Source organism: Lissotriton vulgaris, chromosome 6 (assembly GCF_964263255.1).
Source record: "Lissotriton vulgaris chromosome 6, aLisVul1.2, whole genome shotgun sequence".
NCBI classification, from domain to species: Eukaryota; Metazoa; Chordata; class Amphibia; order Caudata; family Salamandridae; genus Lissotriton; species Lissotriton vulgaris.
The window spans coordinates 1,476,082,357-1,476,107,376 of NC_141694.1; the positions used below are offsets into that span (position 1 = coordinate 1,476,082,357).

General features: G+C 45.2%; 1 protein-coding gene across 3 annotated transcripts in view; it reads right to left on the reverse strand.

Annotated features, from left to right (window-relative positions):
* Positions 1–25,020, reverse strand: part of UGP2 (UDP-glucose pyrophosphorylase 2) — a 534,584-nt gene that overhangs the window by 173,473 nt on the left and 336,091 nt on the right. For all 3 annotated transcript variants that reach the window (XM_086927618.1, XM_086927620.1, XM_086927619.1), the window contains exon 4: positions 501–686. In XM_086927618.1, coding sequence (XP_086783744.1) covers positions 501–686 — 186 coding nt within the window. The remainder of the gene's footprint in view (positions 1–500; positions 687–25,020) is intronic.

Here is a 25,020-nt window from a genome sequence, read left to right on the forward strand (position 1 = left end):
CCAGTATAAGAGTAACAATATTAGTGAGGAAAGCCATCGAATCAAGAGCAGGGACCCCTGAGCAAGGGGCTCAAGTCTATAAACTGAATAGAATTGGTCTGTTTTCAACAGATAGCTGAAGCGTGTCTAGCTTAAGTGAGACCTAAAAAAACGCATTCAGAGTGTATTTACTGATGTAAAGCACTGGTTCACTTCTGAGCCACTAACGAGCCCAGCTTCGGTTTAAGCTATTACCCAAACGGAAGGGGTGGGGCGACATTCCCAGGTATAAAATATGAGGGTGGTGAAGCAAAATGGAAAAATGGCAAAAAATTAAAGTAAAATAGAAGGACACTATGTTTTACACAGTTCTGCTTATTATAGTCCTCCAGAAAATGTTAATTAACATTTGGAATCTTGATCGAAAACGTGTCACAATCACTACAGCACAAGAACGTAACTACGACACTTGGCATTAATTTATTTCAAACCGTTTCACTGAGATATCACCCAGGACATACCTCAATCTGCTTCACCGTCAGGTCCAGGAAGGTGTTCTCATTGCGCACACTGATTAAACTCTTGGGACCTTTGCAGCCCATACTGGTGCCTAACCCGCCATTCAGTTTCACCACCACCAGTTTGTTCAAGACTGAAGCAATGCTGTCAGGCAGGCCTCGGGCCTTTATTTTCTCATAGGGCTGAATCTGGAAAAAAGCAGAGGGGAAAACACATTACAAAATACACTAACAAGACTGCGCGGCTAAGGGTAGTTCAGCCCCTCCCTATCAATGTATAGAATTTCATAGAGAGCAGTGATCTTTATTTAGATGCCGGGGCAGTTAAAAGAAAGCCTTAATAATTCAGCTTCTTATTCTGCACCAACTATAGACAGAATAAAGGACCCTGAAAGGGCGAGATCAATTTACTTCAGGGAGGCACAACAGAACTCTAGGAGAGCAAAGGTCAGCGTCACCCAATACACGCTTAAACAATACTAACATGCCAATAACACAAACTGAAAAGCACTAAAATAGAACAGCTGTGCATTTCTGTGTTTTTATAGTTTTGCCAGGTCCGTTTGCGGCCACTGCAGGTGTCAAAGTGGAGTACACCTATGTGAATTCGACGCACAGCCTTACACACCGTAGCACGTTTGTGGGGGGTCACGTTTTACACTGGCTCCTATTGGCTCGCACATAACTCAGGCAATCAGACTGGTATTTCTACAGCAGGACTTTAGAGCCCAGATGCCTCTGCGGTGTTAACTCACCTCATCAGATGCACGGCACAGGTGTAAACCAATACCAAGCAAGCTTGGCATTCTCATGGTCGTAATTTACACCAGTTTATCCAATTCACAAAACGTTATGAGTTACACATGTTACTGGAGCATCTCTAAGAAACAGGTGCAAGCGAGTGGTATTCGCCCAGAAGCTCACAAACCTTTACCCAATCCTCCTTGTGAGTAGTGGACCCACTGTACATAATAGCACATCTAGATATGACATCAGAACTTTACACATTTTCATTTTTTCCTTCCCACTTTAAATATTGTGACCATAACATGCCACCCTCCTCCAAGTCTTATGTAATCCGTACATTTCCCTACACGTTTGCATTTTTATACGTGGATTCCAGGGGTGCATCTTGGATTTGATGAAAAGCACAGGAAATACATGTACACATGTTTCTGAATCGGCACTAAACATCGGCTCTGCAGTTATTGTATGGGGTTCTCCTGATTATTACCCGACCACGACCCTGATGCCCACTCAAGCAAGTTCAAATAAAAAATATGAATGTATAGTTTACTCATCAATGAGGGGGATTACATGCTGTACATCACATACATGTTCATTTTTTTCTTCTTTCCGACTGTCTTCCAGTCGTACTGCATGACAGACTGGATGAGTGTCTGTAGTACACTGCTGTGCACCTATTCACAGCTTTTACAAGAGGAGGAGGCCTCTTGTACACATCTTGCTATAATGAAGGCCACAGAGCCAGGGACCACTTGAGCCCTCATCTGTCAGATGGCAGACTGAAGACGGACCCCCAAGTGCTTATGCCTCTCTAACAGCATCAAAAATGTAAACATTATTTGCATACCATTGTTGTTAGGTATATAATGCACCAATAATGTTGTCAATGATTGAAGAGTTGAGCTTCATTTACATTGCTCGCTCCCATGAAAAACAACGTTTGTTCCCACGATTCACGATTTAGAGACAAAATGCGGATTCATTTTTATTTGGTTACATATTAAATAGCATATTAAATAGCAAGTTCAGAATTAAGTATCAAATTCACTGGAGACAGCTAAAATCCTGGGAAAGTGCAACTTTTATGAGGAACGTCACTCACTCACAAACGGCCGGCTTTTTAGGACACTCGCTAACTCTCTGGCGCCCTCTGGCACAGCTTCAGCTTTTCTTTCATAGATGAATGAGGCAGTTACTCCCGCAGTAGCACTTTTTAAACAACTCAGACTGCGGCAGCCCCCGACACAGGAATCTTTACATACCCTTTAACAAAATTGTAAAAATCGGCTGTCCTTAGAACGTCGTTTGCACGTCGTTTCAGTAGATATTTCCAAACGCACATGTACTCTTACGAGAAGCACTGTACAACTGCATCCTTCCACCCAAAAAAGAAAAGGATTCCTAGGATTTTAGCACCAATTAGCTTAAGGGTCTATACTTTCAGACATAAATTTATAAGAAAAGTTGTATAAAACATTGCGTTTACTATCAGAGTATGAAGGATCTTTGTGGTCCAGTAAACAGTGTCAGAATACATTTAAAGGTTCAGTCTGGCTTTATAAATCTAATCTCTGGGAATGCATTCCATCATAGTTACCTCCAGCCACATGTTACTTTCGAGATCCTAAGACACGAGATTGCTATGTGTCCAGACTGGGCCAAATCCCAGGTGACCATACAATGTGGCCTGCGGCACAATATGAGGAAGCAGAAGAACACTTTTCTGCATGGATCCATCCAAGCCTTGCAACATCTAAAGGTTTTGTACGGTGGTATAATTCACTGTACTTTCTATAAGGCTAGGATCACAACAGCTTTTGCATATTTAAGACCTTGATATAGTACATCAGTGGTTCTTAGCCCTTTGAAATGTGTGGGCCCCCACTTAATCACTACTGGAACCCCCACTGAATTATTACTGGAAGCCAGGGACGTCTGCCTATGCATTTTCGATCATTTGAACTGCAAAACAATACACAAAACGTACAGAAACAACACTCATACAAATACATAAATTATGATTTTTGTTAATTCACAAACCAATATAAAAAAATAATCAGGAGGTTGGAGCGTTTTTAAATTCAAATGTTGCCCCTAACAATCCATACTATATTTTGTTTGATGCACTTGCACTGGTCCCACAAATAAATCTGATGATACAAACGTAATTTTCAGCCTCCATTTTTACATTTTTCTACTTTATTTATATACACTTTATAAACCGGTTAATAATATTAAATTTTAATTAAAAAAATGATTGTACAGGCCAAAGCTGAATGGGAAAGAAATGCGTTACTTACCTGTAACAGCAGTTATCCAGTATTGGTGTCTTTCATAGATTCACATGCCTGAATCATTCCCCGTCGCCGAGACGGGAGCCTCCGGTACATAAAAAAGTAATGTCCTAAGGACATACATAGAGAATATAGGCCGAAGGGCCTCCCCTTTGGGGCCTTTCCACGTCCTTATGTAAAAAAGGACCGAACTCTCATCGTTAGCCAATCAGCTCCGACCTCCCTCTAGAACCTTCCCGGGAGGAGCCTCAGTCCCTCAGATTTTCGTACGCACCCAGCTAGGGTGTCGCACTGTAGACCTAGAGGTACGTGAGTCCTTACCGGGGAGGCGGGAGGGGTGCATGTGAATCTATGAAAGACACCAATACTGGATAACTGCTGTTACAGGTAAGTAACGCATTTCTTATCCAGTATTTGGGTGTCTTTCATAGATTCACATGCCTGAATCAGAGTAGTTAGCAGTTACACATGCATAGTGGTAAAGCACATTCCCACAATCAGCAGGCCTGTATAAATCACAGACAATGTGAGAGAAAACATGGTACTATACAGTCATGCATACAGCAGAGATAAACAAAGACCATGAAGAATGTGCATACCTGGATGGCGGGACGAGGTAAGGCTCACCTTATTGGAAGAGATGGCGCAGCACCGCTTGTCCCACTGCAGCGTCCTTCTGCAGTTCGAAGTCCAGGCAGTAGTGTCTGGAGAAGGTGTGCGGGGACTTCCAGGTCGCCGCTCTGCAGATGTCCAGGATCGTCACTCCAGCGAAGAGCGCCGCTGACGTTGACATCGCTCTGGTAGAGTGGGCAGCCACTCGGTCCGTCAAAGGCCGTCCGGCCTGATCATGGCAGAAAGCAATCGCTGAAGAAATCCAGCGGGAGATGCTCTGTTTCGTCAAGGGCAACCCCATGCGTGGGTTGCTGTAGGCTACAAAGAGTTGAGAAGACTTTCTGACGTCTTTGGTCCTGTCCAAGTAGAATTTGAGACACCTTTTAAGGTCCAAGGAATGCAGCGCTCTTTCCGCTGCTGTGGAAGGGTTCGCAAAGAACGACTTAAGGACAATTGGTTCGTTCAGGTGAAAGTCCGACGGCACCTTAGGGATGAATTTAGGGTTGGGCCTGAGCACCACCCGGTCGTGCCTGAATTGGAGATACGGTTCCTGAATAGACAGCGCCTGAAGTTCGCTGACTCGTCTGGCTGACGTCAGGGCTAGCAGGAGTGCCGTTTTCCAGGAAAGGTGTTTGAGTGAGGCCCGGTGTATGGGCTCGAATGGGTGTTTCATGAGTTGGTTGAGCACCAAGTTCAACTGCCAGGTTGGAGGGACTTTCCGAGGCCTCGGAAAGGATCTGTAGAGCCCTTTCAGAAATTGCTTTATCAGTCGACTGGACCATAGGGAGGGTCCAGATGGGGTCCTGGTGAATCTTGAAATCGCAGCCAGATGAACCTTAATGGAGGCGTGAGCCAGCCCCGATTGAGCCAGGTGGAGGAGGTACGGTAGCAGCTGCACCGGGGTGACCCGGAGGGGGTGTAAGTCGTGTTCCGAACACCACAGGCAGAACCTTTTCCACTTCAGCGAGTAGGTTTTGTTCGCGCTGCCCGCCCTCGCCTTGGCTAGTACTGCCCTGCAGTCCTGCGGGATCTCTAGGTCCCCGAACTCTCGGTGCTCAGGAGCCAGGCCGATAAGTTGAGCGAACGGAGGTTCGGGTGGTGTACCTGGCCTCCGGACATCGTTAAGAGGTTCGGGTGTTGTTGCAGGTGAATCGGGGGCCTGATGGACAGGCGAAGCAGGTCCGAGAACCAATGTTGTCTCGGCCAGTACGGAGCAATCAGTATCAGGGTGCACGGTTCCGTCTTCATCTTCCGGAGGAGCCTCGGTATCAGCGGGAACGGAGGAAAAGCGTACGCAAACACGCTGAACCAGCCGATGGAAAAAGCATTTCCCAGTGACCCCCGTTGGGGATGCCAGCTTGCGTAGCTTTGGCATTTGGCGTTCCCTGCCGTCGCGAAGAGATCGATCCTCGGAGTCCCCCATTGCGAGAAGACGTGGGCTACCGTGTCGCCGTCCAGCTCCCATTCGTGGGAGAGAGAGGTCTGTCTGCTGAGGGCGTCCGCGATAGTGTTGTCCTTCCCGGGAACGTACTCCGCTTTGAGGGAGAGTCCGTGCGCCACCAACCAGTTCCAGATTTTCTGCGATTCTCGTGAGAGAGAGAGAGATCGCGTTCCCCCCTGTTTGTTCAGGTAGTGCATCGTCGTGGTGTTGTCTGTTTTGACGAGCACCGGGGAAGTGCCGATACGTGGCAGGAAGGCCTGCAGAGCCAGATACACCGCTCTCAGTTCCAGCAGGTTGATGTGTAGTTGTTTCTCCTGGGCGTCCCATTTTCCGCTGACGCGAAGGTCCAACAGGACTGCTCCCCAGCCTTCCAGTGAGGCGTCTGTCGTGATGACCAGTGGTGCCGGTGGCAGGAGGAACTGCAATCCGGCTGTCAGGTGAGTTCTGTTTCTCCACCACAGAAGGGCCTTTGTGATGGCCGGTGTGATCGTGATAATGTCCTCGAAGGAGCCGGAACTCTGTTTCCATTGCCTCGCCAGCGCCTCCTGCAGGGGCCGCATGCGGAGCCTGCAGTGTGGTATGAGGAGAATGCATGAAGACATCATCCCTAGCAAGGAGGTGAATGTCCGTACCTTGATGCGAGGCTTCTTGGCCACCGCCGCGGCCAGGGACAGTATTTTGTTGGTCCTGTCCTCTGAGGGGAAAGCCTTCGCGCGCTTCGTGTCTAGGGTAGCCCCTAGGAAGGTGATCCTCGTTGAAGGGGTAGTGCAGGATTTCTTGAGGTTGATCGTCAGACCCAGCTGTTGAAAAAGAGCGCTGCAGGCGTTGGATGAAGCCGTCGTGCCTTCCGGGGAAGGCGCCTTCACTAGCCAGTCGTCCAGGTAGGGGAAGACCTGGTGACCCCTTTGCCGCAGGAAGGCCGCCACTGGCGCTAAGCACTTCGTGAAGATACGTGGTGCGGATTTGAGGCCGAAAGGCAAAACCTTGAACTGGTAATGTCTGCCTGCTATTTCGAACCGTAGGTACTTCCTGTGCCTTACAAGGATGGGGATATGGTAGTAGGCATCCTGTAAGTCCAGGGAGACCATCGAGTCTCCTCTTTCCAGTGCTCCCAGGATCTCCTGGATTGTGACCATCCGGAAGGATTGACTCCGCAGGAAGGCGTTGAGCGCCCGAAGGTCTAAGATCGGCCTCCACTTGTCCCCTTTCTGTTGGACCAGGAAGAAGTGGGAATAAAAACCCTTCCCCTTCTGGGACTTTGGGACTCTTTCGATGGCTCCTTTGACCAACATGGCGGATACTTCCTGGAGAAGGAGGTGCAGGTGTTTGTGAGCACGCTTCAGCGGCGGAGTGTTGGGAGGGGTGTTGACCAGTTCGAGGGAATGTCCAAATTGAATTATTGCAAAAATTCAGAGTTCCTTCTCCTGGATTCACTATTTATCAAATTTTTAATTAGTCAAGGGGTCTTCCCTAGAGGAGCAAGGGGGTTTGTAGTGTTACAGTAGTTACCAAATTTACACTTCAATGAAAATGGTGCCCACAAGTATCAGCAAAAACATGAAACAATAGTGTTGTTGTATAAAAATATTGATCAATTATTTATTTAAAAAACATAATGCAAACAATTTATAATAAGTCACAACATTTACAAAATTACAAATTTATTCTAGGTTTTTACAAACGCAAAAAACATTCATCATTTTAAAACAATTATTATTAAAACATCATACTGTCAATTATACAATGGTTTTTGTTAAAAATTACTGGGACATAGGAACGAAAAAGTGTCGACGCGGCGTTTCGGTGCCTCTTTATTTTGCACCTTCTTCAAGGACTCGTTCACGATTCAGTTATTCTACTCCAGGTGCGAACATCCTGGTGATCTTTCTTGTATTTCAGATTGAACACGTTTCTTCTTGTGCTCGCTGTCTTTCCTTATCACTTATTTCTTGTGCAAGTGTCTTTGGTTGAGCGTCACTTGTTTTGGTAAAGATTGGGGACACGCTTCAGTCCGGTCCGCTTTACTCTTGGTCTTTTAAGAGTGATGGAGGACGCCTCTGGGAGCTACCTTCTGATAATTTCATCCACCATTAACTCTGTATGGTTAGAATGAATACATCTTAAGTTTATTTCTTTCTCCTTATAGCTTCTTCTTTGTGGGGCTTTTTTATCACATTAGCGGTCCACTCTGTCAAGGATAGCTGAACTGCACGGCGTCCTCCACCTTCCTGGGCTCGTTTGGAATCCTTGACAGAGTGGACCGCTAATGTGATAAAAAAGCCCCACAAAGAAGAAGCTATAAGGAGAAAGAAATAAACTTAAGATGTATTCATTCTAACCATACAGAGTTAATGGTGGATGAAATTATCAGAAGGTAGCTCCCAGAGGCGTCCTCCATCACTCTTAAAAGACCAAGAGTAAAGCGGACCGGACTGAAGCGTGTCCCCAATCTTTACCAAAACAAGTGACGCTCAACCAAAGACACTTGCACAAGAAATAAGTGATAAGGAAAGACAGCGAGCACAAGAAGAAACGTGTTCAATCTGAAATACAAGAAAGATCACCAGGATGTTCGCACCTGGAGTAGAATAACTGAATCGTGAACGAGTCCTTGAAGAAGGTGCAAAATAAAGAGGCACCGAAACGCCGCGTCGACACTTTTTCGTTCCTATGTCCCAGTAATTTTTAACAAAAACCATTGTATAATTGACAGTATGATGTTTTAATAATAATTGTTTTAAAATGATGAATGTTTTTTGCGTTTGTAAAAACCTAGAATAAATTTGTAATTTTGTAAATGTTGTGACTTATTATAAATTGTTTGCATTATGTTTTTTAAATAAATAATTGATCAATATTTTTATACAACAACACTATTGTTTCATGTTTTTGCTGATACTTGTGGGCACCATTTTCATTGAAGTGTAAATTTGGTAACTACTGTAACACTACAAACCCCCTTGCTCCTCTAGGGAAGACCCCTTGACTAATTAAAAATTTGATAAATAGTGAATCCAGGAGAAGGAACTCTGAATTTTTGCTATTGTTGACCCAATCCTTTTCCTGATAGAAAGGGTAGCTCCCAGACAACCTATTTTGCAAATTGAATTATTTGCAGCACCCACCGATCCGTAGTGGTTTTTTGCCAATTTTTGAGGAAGTGGGACAGTTTTCCTCCAATTCGAAAGGATTGAGACGGTGGTGGGACTGGCTGGAGTAAATGGTCACTGGCGGCCGCCAGCGCCCTTCTTGGCGGATTTGCCTCTGAAGGACGACCTCCCATAGGACGACTGACGGGACTGTTGTTTGTGCTGGGGCTGGTTCCTGTTGTTGTAGGAATAGGACGATCGATTTTGGTAGGAACCCCTGTAGGAGTACTGACCTCTGGAGCGGCCCCCCCGAAAGGATTGGTTCCGGGACTGTAGGGAGCCCAGAGCTCTCGCCGTATCGGTGTCCTTCTTGATGGCCTGGAGCGCTTCGTCTATCTTCTCTCCAAAGAGGAATTGACCGTCGAACGGCATGTCCAGCACCTTAGATTGGACCTCCTGCCGAAAGGACGTTGCTTTGAGCCAGCCTTGGCGGCGGAGCACGGCCGCCCCGGCCAACTGGCGGAATCCCGTCATGGCTGCGTCGATGGCGCAGTCGATAAGTTCTGCCGCGGAGTTTTGTCCTTCCGCTAGAAGAGCTTTCACCTCGTCCTGGACCGCGGCTGGCAGACTTTGTAGATAAGGAGCTATGTCTTCCCATAGCTGGCGGTTGTAGCGGCCAAGGAGGGCGATGGAATTCGCTACCTTGATGGTCATGGCGGACGTGGTAGAGAACCGCTTGCCTATGGTGTCCAGCTTCCTTCCTTCCTTGTCAGGGGGCGCGGACAGCGGCGAGGAAGGGTTGCGGGATTGTTTTTGGGCCGCCTGCGTCACAACCGAGTCCGGTTTGGGGTGGCCGGTCAGGCAGGCAGGTGCGGTGTTCGGGGCCTTATATTTCTTGTCTAGGCGCGGAACCACCGCAGGCACCGAAGCAGGCGTGAGCATCAGCTTCTTGCCCTGTTCCCACAGAAAGTCTATAAGTGGAATAGACTTGGCCAATTTCTGGCTGTGTTCCTTGAAATCATGGAGGAAGCATTCCGTTTCCGCGGATTCCACTGCCATGTGAAACCTCTTTGCAGCTCTGTCCACCAGTTTGTGAAAACCTCCCACGTCCGCCGCCTCAGAGTGGCGCGGTCGCGGGGATGCCGGGGCAGACGAATGGTGTGATGACGCAGCATCGGCATCGTCGTCTCTGTGGTCCGAGGCGGCGTCTTGCACCTCGCCTTCCTCTAAGTCCGTCTCCTCCTCCTCGCTTTCCGACGAGTCCTCCGCCTGAGTTTGCTGTCGAGTGCGAGGTTGGGGTTGGTTCCGAGGACGGGCCTGGGGAGCGGAAGGTTGCGAGGCCGATGGTTGCGCCTGGGTGACTGGCACGTGGGTGCCGCTGTCGGCGTCCGGGAACCGTTGTTTATAGTCCTGCACCAGGGATTTCAAATCGTTGACCAGGGACAGCGGTAAACAGATCATCGGGGTGTTCACCGTGTCGACGTTCCGGGAGCGCCCCTGATATATAAGTTCGTCCCGGATCTCGTGGACGTCCTGGTGTTCCTCGTGAACCTCCTGTTCCTCGTCTGACTCCTCACTCTGGAGTGTCTCCTGTTCTTGCTCGGGTGCCAACTCCACCGTAGGGTGAACCGAGGGCGTTGGAATCGAGTGAATAGAGGCTTCGACCAATCTCGATTCTTTCCAAGATGGCGCCGGGGTCTCTTCCGACGACGCGCGTGAAGATGGCGCGCCCGCCGTGTGTGTTGGTGACTTGGGCACCTCCGTTAGGGTCGATGGCGTCAAATTTTGCGGGGATAAGAGTTTCGCCGGCTTACTGGTGGTAGGGCCTTGGACTTGAGATATCGTCGTCGAAGGCGTGCCTTTCGAACTTGACCTCGACCGTTTAGGTGACGATCCTTCGGTATGAGATGTTTTTGGCGAAGGTGTACTTGTAGATTTAGACCTCTTAGGTGACGAGGACTTGGTATTCGTACTGGATTTTGTATTCGTACTGGATGAAGGTTTCAGAGGAATGGTCGAGGAGACCGGTGCGCCTGAGGACGCAGTGGTGGTCGTCGTGGCCTTCGCGGAGGGTGATGAGGCCGTAGTGGTCGACACAGTGGTCGTGACCGAGGTGGTCCGCTTAGTAGATGGAGCGGGCTTCTTGAACCTCTGGCCATCCTTAACAGACACGGAGGAGGTGGTGGAACGTGCCTCCGAAGGTTTCCTGTGCGCCTTCTTAGGAGGCGTGTCTGTCTCTCCAGGGGACTGCACCCTGGGTCTCTTCTTTGAGACTTTAGAGGTCGCGGAGACACTACCCTCGGAAGATTCCAGAGTGTCTCGGACCTTAAGCCTGTCGAGCCATTCGCGGAGGCGAGTTTCCCTTTCCTTAACAGTCTTCTTTGGGAAGGCTCTACACACCCTACACTTGTCAGGGACGTGGTCAGGGTACAGGCAATATAAGCACAGGTCGTGCTTGTCCTCCGCTTGAATCCGTTGCTTGCCGCAGGAGGAACAGGCCCTTAGGAGGGCTTTCTTCTGCGAGTCCGCCATGGACGAAGCTTTCTTATCAGATTCCGACATGTAGTCGAAGATAGGATATATAACTTTTCCGTACAAAGTGTACTTCAGCGAAGTTTGAGACTTCGAAGTCAGGAAAACCTGAAGAGCTCAGGTTGGAGACTCCCTAGCACAACGTGCGGTAGAAAATCTGAGGGACTGAGGCTCCTCCCGGGAAGGTTCTAGAGGGAGGTCGGAGCTGATTGGCTAACGATGAGAGTTCGGTCCTTTTTTACATAAGGACGTGGAAAGGCCCCAAAGGGGAGGCCCTTCGGCCTATATTCTCTATGTATGTCCTTAGGACATTACTTTTTTATGTACCGGAGGCTCCCGTCTCGGCGACGGGGAATGATTCAGGCATGTGAATCTATGAAAGACACCCAAATACTGGATAATGGAAAGATGATAGGCAATTAAAAGTGCCTTGGACCACAAGGACATAAGAGGCTTTTAGAATTTAGTCCATACCTGTAGATCAGATAGAGGCCAACGACAATTGAGCCTAATATTAGCGAGGACGCCTGGCGCCTTCATTTTAAGGATTTGTATTCAAGCCCAAACAACGATCAAAGCACAAGCCCATTGCCGAATTTTAGATTTTCTTGGGGACACACCGCTTTGTACTTTGGCTGAGGTGTTAGTTGCCATCGCTAAAGTGTCACCGAATAAAGCCCCTGGGTTAGATAGAATCCCGGGGGATTTATACAGGAGCGAACAGGTAGTGTGGGCCCCATATCTTCAGTTACGTTTTAATGCAATCCTCAAAGGTATGCCCCCGCCTCAAACGTGGGCAGGGTCAGAGATCCTCCCAATACATAAGAAGGGGTCCCCCATTGAACCTGTAAATTATAGGCCAATCCGCCTGATCGATGTGTCCCTAAAACATTTCGCCAGGGTACTACTGGGCAAACTGGAAGAATGGAGGGAGGACCACAATATCCTAACCCCACTCCAAGCAGGCTTTAGAAGCAAAACATCAACCATAGATCAGTTGTTTAGGTTACAACTGATCTGTTGGAAGCATATAGTTATAGAGGGTGGGAGCTTGTACCTCACATTCGTGGACTTAAAATCTGCGTTTGATATGGTGGATCGGGAACAACTGTGGGGGATTATGTTGGACATGGGGGCCCACCCTATTTATGCCACCAGCTCAGACGCCATCACGTGAGAACGTTCGCGAGAGTGAGGTTCGGTAGGAATGGGAAACTGACAGCACCTTTTCCGGTTGAGAAGGGGGTGAGGCAGGGCTGTGTGCTCGCGCCGACCCTTTTCTCGCTCTTTCTCAACGGTTTAATCCAAGATCTTTTAGCCGTCAAGGATATTGACCCACCAAAACAAGCTCATCGTACATTTCCTGCGTTGATGTTTGCAGACGACACTCTGCTCCTCTCGAAATCACCAATGGGAATGCAGCGTGTTTTGGAGGAATTTAGTCAGTTCTGCAAGAGGAGGAATTTGGTGGTTAATATTTAAAAAAACAAATATATGGTTTTTAATACTAATCCTATAAACTGCCCGCATCCTAGAATGGATGGTAGACCCCTGGATAGGGTCCCCATCTTCGATTATTTAGGTCTTACTCTTAATGACAAAATGGGGTGGGGACCACAAATAAACATGGCTAATTTAAAGCTAATCCAGGCAATTGGGGGGGGGATACTAAAACTCCATAAGAGCTGTGCCCTGAAGACCATAAGCCCGCCAGTGGAAATCTATAAAGTTCAAGCTAGGGGATCCGCCATGTATGGGGCAGAACTGTGTGGACACAGCTCAGCGAATGCCCTCACAATAACTGAAAATAAGTTTTAATCAGACAGATCCAAAGTCTGCCCAAAAATACACCCCTAGTTCCACTGAGGATGGATTTGGGTATCCTCCCGATAGCAGAGGTGATTCCTTCACGTCCACTGCTGTACTGGCGACGGCTATGGAGCACGCCAGAACTGGGCAACTACAGAGAAGAATTAAAAGTGGTACTGTCCACTCTTGGGGTGGGCAGAATCCCTTGGCTATCCTTCATTAGGGGCTCATTTCGAGCACTGGGGAGGGAGGACCTATGGATTGCACCTGAGTCATGCACAGCGATCACCCAAAAAACTTTAGCGAGCGCTTTGAAGGAATACAACTTGACACATATTCTACAGATGTCCAATGCCTCCAGTTTAATACACAGGTTCCTCAATATTAAGTTGCAGTACAAATTCGAGGAGGTGTTAAGATTCCATACAACAACCCTTAGCAAAAAAGCTGTTTCTGCAATTTAGATATGGGATGCTCCCACTGAATGCCTTAACCAATAAGTGGGCGGGCGTTACTGGTCGTCCCTCCCCTGGGTGCTTAGTGGAGGAAAAAACTGTGACCCATGTGGTGTTTTTTTGCCCAGCCTGTAAGAGGCCCAGAATAAAGTGGGTGATCCAACTTTGCAGAAACCAGGGTATTAGAAACTATATAGGATTCTAAAAACAGACACTGACCCGGCTTTTGTGGTTGTAATCTTAACATTTTTATTTGCCATGTGGTCCAAACGGAGGTATCTGCTTAAAAATTGATAAGAGAACATATAACACCCATTGCATTATCCACCTGTTGTGATTGATTGTGTAAGATTTAGCTGTCAGTATTGGTACCTGTCGACTAATCGACATGATACATCAAATGGCTGCTAGTAATGAAGTGCTTAGACATATTTTTTTATACAAATCTTTTTATCACTTTTAATATTAAGACTTTAAATTGCCGAAATAAAGTTTCAATGAATGAATGAATATTTAATTTTCTAAGCAGTCACGGACCCTAGGAGTAGCTTTTGCTGACCCCAGGTGTCCCCAGACAGGTTAGGAGCACTGTGATTACATTAAATGTAGTCTCCAGATAGGAAACCCCTGGATGAAATGAGATACCTAATATTTTGGTTCTACACAAACAGATTAGTAAAAGGGCAATTGCAAGCAGAACTAGACTTCTAGGATTGCAGTTTCTCTTTCAGAAGCAATTAAAGGTTTAATCTTCCGAACTGTCATTTAAGGATGGGTTAGAGAATTATCTCGAACACAAAGAATTACTCTACACAGCTACACCTGAAGAACAAGGTTTTCATACTGAAATATTGCATGATACATTAGAATAGGGGACATAACTTGAAAGACAACTGTTTTAACCTCAAGGTCAAAAAATGCAACGGACAGAATGGTTTAGCCTTATGAGGTCACATTATCCTCTCTGGTCACGGTACCCCATAACTATCTGTAACTTGGAATGCAGAGTTCACAGGGACTGTAAATGGGGCATTAAAGTCCCCCTTTAAAAATTATGATTGACCTGGGAAATCAACAATTCCTTATTCACACCCCCCCCCTAAAATCGCTTAGAACAAAGATACAAAACTTCAGAAAACGAACTCACTTTCTAGAAGAAATGCACCCTATAATACAAAGCAGAGATAGACGATTTCTAGCTCAGGGGAAGAACATGTTGGACTGACCAACTCACTAGATTTTGCCTAAGAAATTTAAAAGAATACTGGAATTACAACTAGTTCATTTGAAATTGATTTACTGGTTTGGGATTGAAATAACTGTCAAACGAAGGTCCTAGTTCATAATTCGATCTTAACCCCTTCGAGGCTGATGACGAGCTGGGCTCGTCATGGTGTAGCCTCCTCAAACACTGATGACGAGCCCAGCTCGTCATGAACAATGGGTTTTTTAAAAAGTCAGCATAGAAGGAGAATCAACGCAGCGCGCATGTGGTTAAAGACCAATCTTACTCGGACTCAATTTGACTGTTCTCTTCTATTATTTTATTTATCTCAGCTATTTATATTTTAGCTTATTTTATATATAGATTTTGTATTAAAATATCGAGGGCTATGGAAATAGCCCAAATGTATCATTTTAAAGACTAAGTAACCCATCAGAATGCTCATTATTAGGCCACTAGGCATTTTTGACAAACTATACAAGTCATAATACAAGTTTATTAAGTTATAGGTGTTCTTCTGCAGCTCCCTCTTGGGCCTGCTACATCCAACTACTTTGGTATGTATGTTACTACCGTATTTGTTGTGAGTGATTGAAGTATAATATGAAGGATACACAGTATTGTAATAGCCTGTATCTCTTGGTGTGATTCAATCTGTGAAATATTTCCACTTGAAATACACTCTTCTATTTACTAAATGTGTATTTAATAATGTCATTTAGAAATGTTGAAGCATGTTTGGATAAGACATGTCTTCCCATAGGTCAACATTTCATAATGAGCTGAGGGTGAAGGCTGAATGTGTTTGGCTAGATGTAGACACTAAATGGCTGATGCCATGCCTATATAGCAAGAGTACCCATTAGTGCTGTGTTACGGAGCCCACATTTTGCCGCAATAATAACAACTCTTAGATACAGGAGGGTCTATCCTTTGTTACGATCATCACTCCCGAATTGCAGCAACTCCTCTGTTCATTATTAGGCCTGGACGCAAATTCCATTCCACTTACGGAATTTGGGTAATTTCGCGTTCCACGGAGAACTCGAAATCGCACAAAATTCTGCGTTCCTCGACTTCGCGAAAGGTTTTGCTTGTTCGCATTCTCATAATGCGTGTTCGCAAGATATTTCTCCCCGGGCACGCAAACAGCAATTGCAAACAGGAAAAAAGCATCGTGACAAGCAATTCCGCGTGCTCGCGGAATTTTTGCGTGTTCGTGGAGATTTTTTACCGTTTCGCAGAGATTTACGTAACGCAATTACGCAAATTCCGCCCACCCCAACTCATTATGCATGCTCTTTTTGACTCGCACTGAATCAGAAGTTGTTTTACTCTGCCCAAATTAACAAACCCATTCCAGCCCTGGACACTTTAAAGGCAGAATACATAACTGCATGGTCTCTGGTCTTACATTATTTGGAGATCTAACATCTGATTCTAGGTGGACAACTTGAGGTGCTTTTAAATTATGAGATTCGGGACCTTGGAAACTGTGCCTCATTTTTTTGCATTCTCCATGCTAACTGCCTTGACAAAAAGGGTGGCGGCCTAGGTACTACCAATAAATTCACCTGGATAGTTTCAAAACCCTGGTTATGTGTATTTTTTTAGGCTGAAACCCTGTTCTGATCTTCCACACCACCCCAAACCTCATACTTGCACTACTACCAGAATACTACTCCCTAGCTACATTCCAGCATTACTCTCAGCTTTTAATGTACTTGCCAGAACTTTATCAGCTTCTAGTAATAAACATATAATTGGTTCAATGATCCTTGTGATAAATCGGTCAAAAGTCTGACAGACATGTTTCAGGGTATAAAGGGAAAACAATGGTCTTTGGTTTGTGGTCTTAAAAGGCCATGCTGTCGATCTTCTCTGGCCAAAGGAACATCCTATGTTTGGTACACCCTCTTCCCCACCATTTCGTCAGACATTCTTTTCTTTAGTTTCCTTCAGGTTCTTACCACAGTCTCAAAGTTTACATCCCTCATGTTGGCTGCACTGCAACACCTCTGTGCTCTAGACTAGACCCTAACTATTTAACTGTAAATTGTATTTATATAGCACTTGCCCCCTGACTTGGCATTGAAGCCCTTTGCAGCGGGTAGCATGCTACTTCATAACCGAAGATTAAAGGTTAGTAGTAGATTAGTACAATTAGTTGTGTTAGGTTAATGTTCTTTCAGTAGAGTTTAGAATAGGGATACAATGTTGGGAATTGATTTGAAAGGGGAAGAGGTAAGTTGCTTTTGTTAATATTGTCATGTGTGCCTGTTAGTTGGGTGACATGGCTAAAAAAGGAGGGGAAGTTTGAGAAGAATGCTTGCGGGATCATAGTAGTCAGAATGGTTTAGGATGAGTCAGAGACGGAAGGGATAGAGCAAAGGTTGACAGGAGGATTTTTTAAATTCAGAAAAACTAAAATTAACGTATACATAAACAAATGCACTTGGTAAGGTAGTCTTGGCTAGAGAAAACCCCTCTATATAAATACCCAAATGTGCACAGAAGTAGTAATACTTACACTGTCTGATGTGCCCATATATCTTGTGGAGATGTGTGCAAATCTTTGATGACATTTCTTAAAGTTTTAGTAGCAGGCATAAACCATTCTATATACGCACCTACATGTAGATAAAAGCCGCCATTACGCCATTGTCCGATATAAACATGTAACTTGGGGTTTAATATAAATTTTCACCCCTGTAGGGCAGTATCTGTTTATTCCAGGAGGAATGGTTCAATGTACAATGACAGATGTGTAACAACAACTTCACCTCTATACCATGAGATGCATATTTATCTATGTCTGAATATACTGCCGTGGTGCACCGTTGTGTAGTGAGTATAGTTGTCATGTGAGTAAGAGCCAACTCTTGAGTAATCTTCTGAGCTAAGATGGTTGTCAATGGACCGTATGTGCTTGAACAGGGAAAGATGCACCACCCATGTTTTTTTTCTTTTATGTTGAAACGTTGAGACAGGAAGCCATTCTTGAGCGCAGAGTCCTTCGTTAAATGTATTTGTGGATTTTCTTCCAGATGAGGAGAGGTCCCTTGCCATGTATTGCTTTGTAAGTGATACATGGCAGCTTGGAAGTGGATCTTCTGCCAACTGGAACAAGGCATGAGAGGTGTGTTTGTTGCTTTACATATAGGAAGTAGTCTAGCCACAGCATTCAGAATTCTCTGTAATCTTTTCATAATTGACAAAGTTGAGCAGTGATACAGACCATGCATGTAATCTAGTTTTAATATAACCGGAAAGATGATAGTTGAAACCTTGTGAGGGAATCCTAGGTGTGGGAAGAAAAGTTTCAGTGTGATCATTGCGGGAAAGCTTATTTTGGCTACCTTGTCCACTTGTGAATTCATTGGCAGCATTGTGTCCATGGCATTTCCAAGGTTTCTAACCTTCTTGGATATTTAGTGGTCATGCCAGGCGCAGAGAAGGTCATAGCTTTTCCAGTCGCCACAGGAGAGCATTTTGGTTATGGAGGCATTTAATTTTAAGTTGCTCCATGGTATCCATTGGTGTGTGCAACCTGCATAGTTATAGAAGGTGCCCTCAAACTCATTGATCAGATCTGGTAGTGATTACATATAGATGCTTAAAAACATGGGTGAGATAATTGAACCTTGATGGACTCCTGCTTTAATGCTCTATGGTTTAGAAGAGTGTTATAATCTACTGCTGCATTTCCCTTCTCTATGGTTTCCTGGTGGAGAAGCGTGGCTCAGTGGTTAGAGGCGGCAGACCCGGAAGCTGAGATCGGCCACGGACCAGGGTTCGATTCCCCGCCTAAGCGGGTCTCGGGCTCAAAATTCCACGGAGTCGACAATTCTCGCTCCGGTGCCTACTCAACTCATGGGGTCACACTCTGCGACTCTGGGCAATAGCTTGCTTAATCTCCACTACGGCCCCTCGCGGCGGGATGCCTGGCTTTCACCTTGTGGATACCCAGCTGGGGTATCTCACAGGGGAATGCCAGGACGGGTTCCCTAAGCAAGCGCCTTGAGACCCCTGGGTTAAAGCGCGCTATATAAATTGAAGCACATTCACATTTACTTATCTGCTGCTCAGCCAGTGTGAGTGTTGGTATGCCTGAGGATGTCTGGAATGTTGGTTGTATGATGATGTCATGGAGTGTTGGGTACTTGGTGAGCTTGGGAGTGACAGTTGGAGTGTGCAAGCTGAGCAGGACAGAGGCTGCTCCTGGTGGGGCATCAAATGGACTTACCATCTTCCTGTGATTTAGTGATGTGATTATCTTGACAATAAATCTACAATATTATCTACATTACATCTGGTCTCAAAGGACTATCTTCTTTATAATACTGGCGACAAGGACAAAGAACTGCGTGAAGGTTTACCTGAACTACCATGGACCTTGGACTAACCTGGAACTAAGGATGTGAATAACCACAAGAACAGAATTAACGGAATTTAAAAGAAAGAAGATTATTAAAACGACGCTCTGGCAAGCCCCACCAGTGTTCTTAGTCAACAGAACAGCCTGCAGTCCAGAGCGTCTAAAGTTATTGGTCTTCCTATGAACACCAGACTTGGATTTATCAGCCTTGCTTGTCACTTGTATTTTCTTCAATATTGATCACATGCTGACTGTCCTATTACCGTTTTTATTTGGTCTGCTGTCCTGCTGCCCATTAAATTTGACTTGGGACCTGAGGCAGCAGGGGGTGAGTTTTCACTTCTTGGTGTTCACGAGTGAAGCGGACTGATTACAAGCATAGAGATTTACCTGGGACAAGAGGCGGTACCTGGTGAGTTTACACTTCGTGTTGTAAACGTGTGTAGGTTGTGAGAGCAAGACTGGGGGCTGAGCGTCGTCTCGCACAGTGTTCATTTGCCGGTGGTGAAATTTGGGTCTGCGCTCGCAGTGCGTCCTGGCAGTGGAAGAGACTTTATATCTTAAAAACATTTGCGGGTGAGAGATTGGGGTCTGCGCTCGCAGCGCGTCCTGGCAGTGGAAGAGACATTATATTTTAAAATCGGGCCAGCGTTTCTTTCAAACTTGCCAACTCACCGTTTGTCGAGTCGGTGACGGTTGGTCAGCGGAGCTTCTCTCGGTTCCCCTGTTAAGAGTCCAACTGATGACGTCTTTACAGTTCATCAGCGTGTTGGTGATGGGGATTCATGGGTAAAAACGAGACCCATTTCCTTTAGAGTATGTGTTGTGTTTATTGTTCTTGCTTGCATAATTGGGTTGGTGTGTACTTGGTCTGACGTGGTTTTCCGGTATGGGTTGTCCTGAGTTTGGGTGTAGTGCTCATTATTGGTTTTTCCAAGTTTTACTTTCCACTCTTAGTTTGAGTGAAAGAATGTTCATGTGATTTGGACTGCGTATGGGATAACACTCCTACTTGGAGTTTCTTTACGTGTACGCTCACTGTTGGTTGGTGAGTGAATGGTTTTTCCTACACTTTCTTTAAGTGTTGCTCACCCTGTGGTTGGTGAGTGAATGGTGGTTCTTCCTACACTTTCTTTAAGTGTTGCTCACCGTTTGGTTGGTTAATGGGGTGGCTTTTCCTACACTTTCCTTAAGTGTTGTTCACCGTTTGGTTGGTGAATGAATGGTTTTTTCTTGTACTTTCTTTAAGTGCATGTACCCTCACGGTTTGATTTGTGGGTGAATGGTTTTACCTGTACTTTCTTTAAGTGCTAGCTTGGTTAAGATTGTGTTGCAGATGACACTTTCTTGTGAGTTTTCTCTATCTTCTTACTTATTACATGTTTGTGTTGTAACAATTTTAGGTTTTACCTGGTTATGAGTCTTTCTGTGTTTTTGGGGTTTTATCTGTGTTATGTTGGATTGATTATTGTACTGTCTAAGTTTAATGCTTTTTGAGATCTCTTTTATTGTGTTTCAAGGTGTGTGATTTCATTGGCCTTTGAGTTGGTTTACATTTTCATCTTTGTTATGTACTTGATTCATTTGCTCAATGTATTTTCATGCATCTTTATTTATCCTTCATTGTGTTTGGTTTCCTTAGGGAGGGGGATGTGTTATAATCTACTGCTGCATTTCCCTTCTCTATGGTTTCCTTATCTGCTGCTCAGCCAGTGTGAGTGTTGGTATGCCTGAGGATGTCTGGAATGTTGGTTGTATGATGATGTCATGGAGTGTTGGGTGCTTGGTGAGCTTGGGAGTGACAGTTGGAGTGTGCAGGCTGAGCAGGACAGAGGCTGCTCCTGGTGGGGCATCAAATGGACTTACCATCTTCCTGTGATTTACTGATGTGATTATCTTGACAATAAATCTACAATATTATCTACATTACATCTGGTTTCAAAGGACTATCTTCTTTATAATAAAGAGAATGGGGTGTATGCACAATATGTGTTCTATTGTGTAGGTACGGTGTGATCCTAGTGAGAGCTGTGCCCTCTATTCGGACTTTCTCAGTCTGTGGCTTAGTGTGTCATGATGCACTATGTCAAAGGCTGCTGAAGGGTCCAGGAGAAGAAGGGCAGCTACCCCATTCTGATCGACTGTGTTTTTAAGGTCATCCCCGATAGAGCTAAGGGCAGGTCCAATGCCTCTTCCTGTGCTGAATACAGTTTGGAAGTCAGAAAGTATGGAATACTCTTCAATACATTGTGACATCTGGGAGAAACTGCTCTTCATATACGTCTGCCCAGAAATGGTCTGTTTGCTATGGGTCTGTAGTTGTCAAGGTCTTGATTGTCCAGGGCAGTTTTTTTTTTTTAAATAACGGATATATGTATGATTTTTTTTCAGTCCAGTGGGAAAACACCTGTTAAGGATTGTTGATGAGTTTTTGACTGAGATGGCCGCAGAAGTAGACAGTAGAATGTTTATTGAGAGTTGAGGTAGACATTGTGAGAGAACAATCTGCTAGCTTGCTCGCTTTGACAAGATCCACAAATTGAGTTATGATAGCTCTTTGAAGGAACATAGAAGCTGTGCTTGCATTTCTTTGGAGGGTTTCGAGGGCAATGGGTTTGAGCTGTTTTTGTTGTTGATTAAATAAGAACAAAACATATTTGCTTTAGTTTTGTAATGATTTCTCAGTTTGTTACAAAATTCCTGCGAAATGGGGTACGTAGGTTCTGTGCATTCTTGGCTTTACAGAATTCTGTGTGTAATTTATAAAACAAATTATTATTACCACACTTAGCATTGTGGATTTGGTTGGAATAGTACAGTTCTTTTGCCTTTTTGATTGCAGACTTGTAAATTCTGTTGTTTTTGTGCAGGCATATCTTGTCTTGAGGGTCGTTTGTTTTGAGTCCATTGTGTTGAAGCTTAGCAATTAGTTTAATGACATTTTTTAAATTATGCATTCATCCCAGATAAGCGATTTATTTTGTTATGTGTAGATGTTTTCAGTGGAATTATGAGAGCAAAATCTTTCTGTAGCATCCATTGAAAGTGTATACAGAATTGATTGCGACAAGATTTGTGTATGAGAAAAGTATGTTTTCCGTTCCGCCAAATTCAGCTTGTTCCAAGGCCGATATATTGTTGAGGGAAATATGTTTTTAGTTGGGGTAAGTTTTGGTGTCTTGTGTTGGAAGGCAACGAGGTAGCGGACGGGCCAAGTAACTGGCATAATTGATTGGTACGTGACAAGGTCTGGGTTAGCGAAGATGATATCTAATGTGCATCCAGCGATGTGTGTGGGGTTGGAAACAAGCTTTGTAGGTTGTGTGTGCCTAGGCAAGTGAGTATGGCTTTGGGGTGCCACACAATAGGTTTGTCAAACCCTATGTTGAGGACACCAAGGATGCATATGTTTGAGTATATAGTAAAAAAGGTTAGAGATTGTATTTAGCAATGTGTCGGGGAATGTTGCATTGCTATGTGATGATCTGTTGAAAGAGAAAACATGAAAATGTTGGGTTAGGGTTGGATCTGACAAAGAGGGACTCACAACCTTGCAAAGAAACATCATCACCTTTGGTGAGATTTGTAGTTTCTTTAAATAGGACGGTTAAACTGCCTACTTTTTTGCCTATGCGATATTGTTTTACAATTTGACATCCTGGTGGAACATTTTCATGAAATACTGGTGCCATGATTCAGTTATGAAAGGTAAGTCTGTTTTTTTCTGTCTCTCAATAGGTCAAATATGTGCTACTTTTTTTTTTTTTTTTTAATGGAACAAGAATTTATCAGTAGGCAGTCAAAAGATTTTTTGTTGGAGGTGGTGTGAGTTGGTGCTGCTGGAAGGTGAATAATTTCCTTCGGGCTGTGGGTGTTGTGCTCTGGTTGGTCACAACTGAAAGAGAAAATGCTGTGTTCGTTTACCATTATCCTCCTCCAAAAAGCTTAGAAGACTTTTTTTTGTTTTATAACAGAGTTTTATATAGCGCAAACTTGACCCAATGGTATCAGGTATCAGAGAGCTTTACATAGCACCAGTTGTGTTACATGAGGACACATTCATTTTTGTTAGGCAGCGGAAGATTACGTGATTTGCCCAGAATCACAGGATGTTCAGCGTCATTGCCGAGACTCAAACCCGGTTCCCCAGATTCAAGGTCGACCGCCCTAGCCGTTAGGTCAACTACTCTCCCCATTTTTTGGGTCTGGTTGCGTGGGTGGTGGAGACTGCTTGAAGTTGAGGGGTTGAGCTGTGGGGTTGTGTGTGAAATGTAGTTATGTTTTGTGATAGACAAGAGGAAGCAAGGTTATGAAGGGTATTGCAGCTTTCCTTTCTTTTGCGTTTGTTAATCCTGGAGGTCTGTATAGTGTACTATATGACCTTAGGCCCTGCCTTTTTAGGTCTCGCGACCTATCGATGCGCGCAAGCGCATCGAGCGGAGCGAGAATTCAAGTGGCGAAAATCATCGTCAAACCAAGGGCTTTCAGCCTCGCGGTTTTCATGCAGTTCACGTGAATCACGCGATTAAACATGCACACGCATTTCCGGCCGCACAGCACATCAAAGGGCTTCTCCTCCCCTAATTATTCATGGCCGGCCGCAGGCCGGCTGTACTTTCAGTTTCCCGGCATTATCAGGTACGTGTTGTTTTTCACTACTTTGGTGCTTTTTCGTTCTAACCTTCATTAATTTCTCTCTTTCTTTGCAACATCTAATCTCTAGCTGTCTATGATTCTATTTACTCTTGATCCGTCTCTGTCTTTGCCTGTCTTTCTCTCTCCGAGTGTCTCTCACTTCAGCCCTACCCCCACACACACTAACTTGTTATCCACGTATCCTGCCTGTCTCCTTACCCCTGGCCCTATGGCTTTTTTAATGATTCTTTTTCTTCTCCCCCTGTTCTTGTCTTTGTCTCATCTCCGCCCCCCACTCCCCTGGCACGCAGCATTTCATTTGGAAGAATCACGCCTGCGTGCCTTTCTTCTACTGTGGCTCCCTAAACCATTTCTTTATTGAAAATTAAACTTTCTAAGGCAGCAGCATGTCATGCTTGATGTTCATGACCCCCTCCCACTTTCTCCGTGGCTCGAGCTGCCTCCTTCTTTTCCCTCAGGAGAAAGGCCTGCTGCCTGCACCCCAGCCGCGCTCCTTGCACCAGGAGACTTGAAAAAGCACTCCCCAGCTGACGTGAGAACTGACCTACAGGATCATTCCAAGCAGATACCCGCCCACTTTCTCCGTGGCTCGAGCTGCCTCCTTCTTCCCCCTCAGGAGAAAGGCCTGCTGCCTGCACCAAGCCGCGCTCCTTGCACCAGGAGACTTGAAAAATCACTCCCCAGCTAACATGAGAACTGACCTACAGGATCATTCCACGCAGATACGGTATGAATAGCAAAGGGGAGGCAGGTCCATCCACACAGTATGTCCCTCTCCTTTAATGTATAGAGCTCTTTGCTGCACATTGTGCGTTATGTTTGTGCTCCTGGGTCGCTTTACTCTTTGAATTCCAATGCATATTAAACCATTGCACCTCATGTAAGGTTTACAGCTGATGTACTTCCATTGAGGGGACACTTAGAATCTGTTATGTCAGGGTTGGTGGCCTGGGTGTGGTGGGGTCAGGAGAGCACATTCTCAGCCCTTGATTATTAGCCAAGCTCTCATTGTACGCCGAAATTCACATCTAAAACAAAGTACACATTCAAGGTTGTTTCCACAGCTTTTTACACCTCTGGGTCGACAACAAAGTGCTGCTGCATGAATGTTGCGATTAATACAAAAACTGTAAAGATTATTTTATTGCAAACTAGCGAAAACAAGAGATGGGACTGCTTGAAGCCCAAAAACTTGCGTGGAAGTAAGGAGCCAGCTTTGGTTACTTTTTTCCTTGCCGCCATTTGTAGTTTGACTTTTAATCCCTTTAAACCAATGAGAATCCCA